Source organism: Poecilia mexicana, unplaced genomic scaffold, assembly GCF_051168715.1.
Source record: "Poecilia mexicana isolate PSO_F unplaced genomic scaffold, ASM5116871v1 scaffold_11, whole genome shotgun sequence".
Taxonomy (NCBI): Eukaryota; Metazoa; Chordata; class Actinopteri; order Cyprinodontiformes; family Poeciliidae; genus Poecilia; species Poecilia mexicana.
Genome location: NW_028263380.1, coordinates 14,907,384 through 14,915,560, shown reverse-complemented (window position 1 = coordinate 14,915,560; position 8,177 = coordinate 14,907,384). Strand labels below are relative to the sequence as shown.

Below are 8,177 nucleotides of genomic sequence, written 5' to 3'. Positions count from 1 at the left end.
AATCAGTACATGAAACACTCTGTAAAAGAATAAAGGCTTCAGTCTTGCAACGGCTCCTCCAACCCATCATGGAGCCTCAGTGTGAGCCATAAAACACCAAGCAAGTGGTCTGCTGACAATCTACAGAAGTCAAGCTTAACTCTCACGACTAAGCGTCTTCTTCTGCCATTTTTTTATTTTTAACAACCTTTTATTAAGGATACAGCATAAGAGTTATTGATCTGATTAGTAAAGACTAAATACGCAGAAGGATTTTATTTAAAAATGATCCGATCGAAGATTTTTTTGTGCGTTCATCAAAGTTGATAAAATCATCTGCAGGTTTTATTTTTCAATATTTCAGCACAGTTCTTATTTTATGGTGAGTCCATTCTTGTAAATATAATGCAAAATTCTTCTGCGGAAGCAGATTTTCATCTACAAAAAGCTAAAGACAGGGCCTGCGCTGCCTCCAACTAAGCGTCTTATCGCCACCTAGTGGGAGGTTGGAAATGTTCAGCTTTGAAGAAGAACTTTTGTTGATTTCTCCTGATCATTTATTGGCAGATTTTTCTTCCTGCAAATTTAACAACACATTTTCTTTTATCTGTAATGGTTGAATGTTAAGCAAGTGTTTTGTTTTTTGTTTTGCTTTGGCAAAGTGTATTGACTCTGTCAAAGCCAGCAGCTTTGCTACAATTGAGCTTGTACAAAGTGAATTAGCATAAAAGCATTAAAAATAAACACCTTTAAAGTAAGTGTGTACGAATAATCAGCCTCATGTACTGTCTCTTTATGGACGGTAAGTGAGCTGATGACCTTTGATCAATTTTTTTTGTTCTCTAACAACCACGTCTGTTCAGTCACTGGGTTTAATGCCTTCTCTCTCTTTTTATTCTAAAAAGGAGGGAATAGTTCACTGCAGCCTTCAGCCCAGTTAAAGATATAACATGCACATCCACATGATCAGGTTACATTTTATCCAATGTCTTTAAACTAAAGCCTGTTTGTTCTCCCCAGTCAGGAATTAACAGAGCTGAGAACAACTTCGACTGAAAAGGTGAGAGCAGAACTGAGTCTTCATGAACTGATATATGAACATTATCAGTTCATGAAGGTTGGATATTAGTAACCTTCTTGAAGTAGCTCAGTTATTTATGCTCATGCATTTTCGCTTTGAATACCAGCATGTGGATGGTAAATGGACATTACAACAATTTATTCTCCTGCATGAGAACAGTGGATTTTATCTAAATGCATTTTTTTAATTTATACTATATGCAACACTCATGTACCATGTTTGCCCTTTCCATATAATTTTTGTCTTCTGTTTTTATTATTATTATTATTAAATCACATATACATTTTTATCTTTTATTTTATTTTATTAATATGAGCCGGTTAGAATGCAATGTCTCCGCCAAATCCGGTGCGCGACAAAACTCCGGGCTGCAGCGCCAACATCCAGGCTTCTTAAAGTGACAAACCTACTCAGATCTGTGAGCACGCTGCAGCAGAAAAAGGTATTTCTCGTTCACTTCGCACTTTATTGGCAGCATTTATATTTATAATATTCCAGTTATAATAAGAGGTGCAAATTTGACACTTTTAATGGACTCTTAATGCAACTTTGAATTAAAAGTGTCATTATTTACCAAATGGCACTTCATGACACCAGTCATAAACATTCACAAAGACTTCTTCGTTATCGTAGCAGATGATATGTCATGTTTATGACAGTGTCATCATGTCAGTCTTATGCGCACCCCTTTAAATAAAGTGTTACCAGAACATCATTATGAATATGAAAGAAAAATATTCATTTTTTATCAAGAAAAATCTGATGCTTTGTGCAGTTGCAACCTAGTAACTTAGTATTAGGTTTTTACCACTCATAATATCTTACATGCAGACTTTTTACACATCTTTGCTGGTTCTCTTTAGTTTTATGAACAAACTTCTTGAGGTTTTCTTCTCACTACTTTTCAACACGGGCCACTTTATGGAGGGCACAACTAATAGCCTTTCCGAATTTGTGGACAGTCAGGTCTTGTTAGGTTTGTAGTTGCAATGTATTTCTGCCTTAAAGTTCTTCATAGCTTTATCTCTGATCTGTCTGCCTTGATCTTCTTGTTGGTTTTTGATTATTGACGTTCTTTAACAAACCATTGAGGACTTCACAGAAACACAGGACTCATCACAAATATGAATTACACATAAGTTTAATCATTTTACTAATAATGTCTTCCCAAATTACTTGGTTGCACTGGATTTCTTTTAGCGGTAGGGAGATTTCTAAAAATACATGCTAACTTGTTTGTTTTGGGGGGGGTTTTCTGAACACATGTATTCTTGTTCTTTGGTTTCCCATAGTTTTTCTACAAACATCACCATATACATCTATCCTCAATTTCTGTTGTTTTTTCCTTTGTTTTAAAATCTAAAACAAAAAAATGCCATCGGTGTAAAAATGACAAACTTACTAAAATATATTTGTATTGGACTGAAGGCAAAAATTACTCTTCAAACTGTAAAGTTTGCAGAAAAAGCTTGTGAGAAAACGTGAAGTAGTCCAAATTTGAATTGTTTTGCTGGCTGCTGTACAGATGGATGCATCTGAACTAATTTGTAACCAGAGATACAAAACTGGATAAACTGAAGTTATCTGTCAGGAACAAAGTGTCTTGAACAAAGTGTCTAATCCAAGTAAGTCAGACACATCACACTCCTTTCCACTCTCCCACCTTCAGTCCAATTAAGAGTTATAAATGGCAAACTCAGGTCAGTACACCCCATAAATAATTAATTCAGTCAATTATTTTCTAGACTCACTTTCTCTTGTTCAGATTCATACATAGGCGTAAATCCCGGGGGGCGGGGAAGGGGTCTGGAACCCCCCCAATCTTGGAAAAGTCTATAATTTTCCATTCCCCACCCCAAAAAAATAATTTAAATAACACATGACTTGTATTGAGAATCATTGTGATAAATCAATATTTATGAGGAATTTTATTAAGTGGAGTTACTTATTAAAACTTGTTTTTATTTAGAGCCTTAATGTCCTCATGTCCAATTTTTAAAAAATCAAGTAATGTAAGTAAATAACCAAAGTGGAAGAAAATACTCTTTTGCAAAGTATTATTTTAAATTATTTCCACTTAAAATTGTTGTTATCTTTGCTCTTTATGAAAACCATTAAGGCCAAACTACGGTTTGCAAGGAAGAACATGGGCAAAGATTGGAATCTGTGGAAAAACAACCTTTAGACAGATGAATTTACCTTTTAATTTGGGCAGAAGAACAGAAGACATATTTATGACAAACCAAATACAGCCTTGCAGGAATGAACTTTACTCCATCTGTAAGGCACAGACTTGGAGGTGCCATGGTTTGAGGATCTTTTCTGTAGCAGTACCTGGTCAGCTCAAAGGATTGTAGCTTATCAAAGCTACAATCCTTTGTAGCTTTGATAAGCTACAAAGGATTGTACAAAGGATTGCATCTCACATTTTGAGGAAAATGTGAGATGATCTGTAAAAAAAAAAGACAGAACAAGTCATTGTGACACAATGATGACCCCCAGAAATAAATCCACCAAGGAGTGACTGAGTATGGTGTTAAATTTGTTTCACAATTATTCAATCAAAAAATATATATATCACACTAGTATTCAATCAAAAAAATTGTTTGACATGATTTTTCTTTGATTGAATAATTGTGAAACAAATTGAACTCCATAACTGAGAGCTCAGAAATGAAAACTCTTGGAATGGTCAAGTCAAAGCGCATATCTAGATGTCTGTGAAGCTGATAACGTTGACAAAACAGCTTGTTTTATCAATTAAACATTGCATTTATTCTAAGATTAGAGATGTTTTTCACGTGGTATAATAAACTTCCATGGTGTTGTACAACAATAATTTTTTCTCTCGTCGCTGTTCATTCAGAAGCTGTATATAAATTACAAATGTAGGAAATAATCCTACTCACTGGTCCGTTTATTTTGAGACTTTTATTTTGAAGCCCTTAAAGTTATTGAGTAGTTCTTCCTGGTTGAAGGGCAGACAGGAAGAAAGGACAAGAGTCATTTGTGAGTATTTACAGTCTGCTCCCAGTTTCATATTTAGTTTTATTCTTAGCACTCGGTTTTATGTCATAACTTATTATTCTAAAATCTCACTAGAAGAAATATGATCCCTAATTTAGTCAGTGTCAGCTATGTTATGGCTTCCTGGGGCTCAGAAGTTAGTTTGAGTCACTCTGTTTAGAGATCAGCAATCTTACAGGCTTTAAGCTGCATATAAAACACCTTTCTGTTATTTCAGTTGTTTATAGAGGACATCTCTTGACTGAGACATTAACCTGAGACTATTTTAGATTTTATTTACTTAAGAGTGTTTCATAAGCATCACAAGTTAGTTGCTCAGATCTTTAAGCGAGATTTTATTAGGCACAGAAAATACATTTTTTCCCCCCACACTGTCTGGTAAGAGTTCAGACTATTTACTTGTTGAATTGAACTGTAATGTATAAACAGAGTCCTGATGTCACCTCCTGGATATTTGAAGGTTTTTGGTGCCTGTGTTTTCCGTCACAGTAAGTTTGTTCAGGCATGTTGGCGGCAGCATCAAGCTTTGAGGATGTTGAAATACCATCAGCCGTTGTCTGAATGTTTCTAAATGTGTTCTTATCTCAGCAGGAGATGGCAGACAACAAACCATGGGTTCTGATCTCAGAGGTTGGGGACAAGGGTTTTCATGAGGACGTCGTTGACATTATCAATCAACACTTCCACATCGTCTGCCTCAAGGAGTTCCTACAAAACCCGGCCCTGCACGGCCCTAAAATCCAGGGCATGTTTATGTGGAACTTCAGTCCCGCGGCCGAGCCTTCCCTGTTGAGCTGCCTGCCATCGCTGAAGGTGATCGCCAACGGAGGAGTGGGCATCGACCATCTGGACGTGCCGTACATCAACAGCTTTGGGGTGAAGGTCACCAACACTCCCGGCGTGGTGAGCGACGCCACTGCAGACATGGCCATGGCGCTCCTTCTGGCTTCAGCACGGACGGTTATAGAGGGTGAGAGCAATACTTTCCCCTCTTATAATTGTTCTCACTCCTAAAATCCCTCATGATGTACTGCTCACTTCAACTCGGGGTCAAAGTGGATAAAGACTGAGGTATATGGATACAAAGTGTAAGATAAATGAACACAGTACCAACAATGGAGCATGGTAGTGGCTGGATTGTGCTGTGGTGTTGTCTCAGTACCAAAAGGTGGATTGGACAGGGATGAAAGTTGGGCACAACTGGGTGTTCAACAACAAGAAGAAAGAATTTTGCACAAAAAAAGGAGGAAAAAAATCAAATGGGTTCTGAAGAACTACAAAAATACATAAAAAGGTTTCAATGTGGAAAAATTGCTGAGAAATGGGTGTTTCACTAGGTCACATGTGTCAGACTCAAGGCCCAGGGGCCAAATCTGGCCCGCTTCAGCTTTTTATGTGGCCCTACAGGCTCCAAATTACATCAATAATTTCCTCCAGTTTTTCACAAATCCTCAAAATTTACACAAAATCAACAGATCCCCACGTTTTTTCTGATCTTATTGCAAGTGTTTCTCAAAATTGGTCAAAAACATTGAGTTTAAGTGACTACTGCCCCAGCCTTACTTGATGTCAAGTAATAAAAAGTCACATGTAACATCATACATTAGCTCAAATATCATATAACTTCCTTACAAATACTCATAAATTAGCATCACGTTGCAAAAGAAACACAAAACAATCACAGAGGAACTATTGTTCCTCTGGGAACAATAGCAGTTCCCAGAGGAACTGCTATTGGTTAATATTTTGACAGTTTAGTGGCTTTTATCAATAGATTCTGGCACAACCTGCCCTTTAAGAACATCCAGATTTTTGATGTGGCCCAAAGTGAAAATGAGTTTGTCACCCCTGCAGTAGGTAGTCGTCCCAAACACACATTGAAAGTACATTTTCTGATGGTAAAAACAGGCAAACGCCGCACTCAAGAAATAGCCATGCCCTTAACCTGCTAAGAAGATTGATCAAATATTCAGCTGGTTATGTAAAAAGCTACAAAAAAATTCACATTTTGTTAATGGACATTTACCCTATAATTAAGGGGAACATGTATAATTTAAATCTATAGACCTATAGATCTATAGAGTTAAAGAAAATCTATAGATCTATAGGTCTGTACCCACGCCTTTTTTTTAGCTCTACCATCAATCCACAGTGCAAATAGAGATACTCAAACTTAGATGTTTAAATAAAATTATTATGTAATTAAAAGCCCAGAATTAAACAGACATTTATTTCCCTATGATGAGTGGGTATGTAAACTTCTGACCACATGTGTAGGTTTCTGTTAATGATCTGAAAGCTTGGGAACGTTTTTGTCTCTGCAGGTCACCTGATATCAGTTGATTCTAAGACCACCCATGTACCACAAAGCCTTATGGGAGTTGAAGTAACAGGTTCAACTCTGGGAATCATTGGAATGGGACACATCGGGTACAAAGTTGCTCAGAGAAGCAAAGGTTTCAACATGAGGATCCTTTACCACAACAGAAACAGAAGGTCAACTTTCGGACCGCGATGTGTCAACCCAAGAAACGGAGGCGGCTCATAAGATCTTTGATTCTTCTGTTGTTTAGAAGTGTCGAAGATGAGCAAGCGGTCGGGGCAAGTTACTGCGAGAAACTGGACGACCTGCTGAAAGAGTCCGATTTCGTGGTGGTGGTGGTGAACCTGACCCCTGACACCACCGGCCTCATCAGCCACAGAGAGCTGTCGCTCATGAAACCCACAGGGACACTTGTAAACGTCAGCAGAGGTAAATCTTTCTCCTGGACTGAAAACTCAGAAGAACTCGCTCCTCTACCAAGCTGAATCGTTTAATTTTTCAGGTCTGGTTGTGGACCAGGACGCTCTAGTCAAAGCCCTGATGTCTGGAACGATACGAGCTGCAGCTTTAGACGTGACTCACCCCGAACCACTACCCAGGTACCCTCTATTTTAAACTCTTCCTTTGTTGACACATTATTGCTAATGTTAGCTTCATCTGATGGGTCTGTGCAGGGATCATCCACTCCTCACCCTCCCCAACGTGCTGATTACGCCCCACATCGGGACCAACACTCGTGGGACAATAAGAAAGATGGTGCAGATGATGGTAGACAATGTTTTGGCAGCAGTGAAAGGCTTAGCTGTTCCTAATGAGGTCAAAGCAAAATAAGTTCATATTCTGGTGATGAGATCAAGAAAATATAATGTTTTTGTCCTTTTTACTTGGAACTTTCACACGTTGAGCCAATTCTTTGACATTTTGAGCTGCGATCCTGTCAGTTTTAGTCCTGCTGTTACTCAGGAAGACATTTATGGGCAGAAAATATTTCTCCTCATAATAACTTTGTTTTTTTGTGTGTGTAATAAAGCAGGCACGATAAATCTACTGTATCTTATTGCCATTTAATCACTACCTTTATTGCTATACATATAATTAAAAATAAATATGATAAATAAAATTATGACATTTATTTTCTGGTATTTTCAGTAAAGCGGCATCTAAAGCAAAGCCGCCCGCAGTGTTCAGTCTATCCGCTCACCTGTATAAATAATCCTGCCGTTCGCTCTGAACCAGCAGCATTGCTCCGGTATTGGTCCCCCGAAAAACGACAAAACCCCGGACATTATCATTAATCAGTAAAATCCTCCCAGGCCGAACTTGATAACTGGACGTTATGCTGCTAACAGTTAGCTTTTGTCAACAACACAGGCGGAAGTGAGAGCGCGGCGGAACGCAAATAACGACCCGGCAGGACCACATCCGCTAAATAATAAAACATAATTTAACGAGGCATCCTGCAGATACATTTTCCTCGAGGAATTTTAATAATCGAGGTACTCGAATCACTCGAGGAATCGTTTCAGCCCTAGTTGTGATCTTAAAAAAATTGAGATCCTGATAAAAAATTTTTTTCAAAAATAAAGTGCAACCAAGTCTTTGTTTCTTTCCTTTTTGTTTAACTCACATCATGCATTTTATCATGTTTATCAGCATTAGCCATAAATACTGCTGGTAGGTTGTTACAAGTACAGCCTTGGTCACTGGTGTGCAGTTGGGACTAGAACATTTCTGAAGAAATTTAATATAAAGTGTGCCTGTCGGTTG

The 8,177-nt window shown here is 38.0% G+C and overlaps 1 protein-coding gene across 3 annotated transcripts; it reads left to right on the top strand.

The window, feature by feature from the left end:
• Positions 1–609: 609 nt before the first annotated feature.
• On the top strand, positions 610–7,530 carry LOC106932699 (uncharacterized). Of its 3 annotated transcripts, none has more exons than XM_015011518.2 (6): positions 610–1,502; positions 4,676–5,057; positions 6,412–6,583; positions 6,661–6,839; positions 6,913–7,009; positions 7,085–7,530. In XM_015011518.2, the coding sequence occupies exons 1-6, from the start codon at positions 1,386–1,388 to the stop codon at positions 7,239–7,241; spliced, it is 1,104 nt and encodes a 367-aa protein (XP_014867004.2). In that variant the 5' UTR covers positions 610–1,385; the 3' UTR covers positions 7,242–7,530. The 3 variants fall into 3 exon arrangements, with proteins under 3 accessions (XP_014867004.2, XP_014867009.2, XP_014867008.2); XM_015011523.2 differs by lacking the exon at positions 610–1,502 and adding an exon at positions 4,021–4,069; XM_015011522.2 differs by lacking the exon at positions 610–1,502 and adding an exon at positions 4,025–4,069 and having other exon boundaries at positions 4,679–5,057.
• Positions 7,531–8,177: the final 647 nt, after the last annotated feature.

What these genes read in the sequence shown, in the direction of transcription:
- LOC106932699 (XM_015011518.2), top strand. Translation starts at nt 1,386, where the DNA reads ATGCAATGTCTCCGCCAAATCCGGTGCGCGACAAAACTCCGGGCTGCA. An exon ending in TACCACAACAGAAACAGAAG is followed by an intron (nt 6,584 to 6,660) that starts GTCAACTTTCGG and finishes TCTGTTGTTTAG; the next exon opens with AAGTGTCGAAGATGAGCAAG. An exon ending in ACTTGTAAACGTCAGCAGAG is followed by an intron (nt 6,840 to 6,912) that starts GTAAATCTTTCT and finishes TTAATTTTTCAG; the next exon opens with GTCTGGTTGTGGACCAGGAC.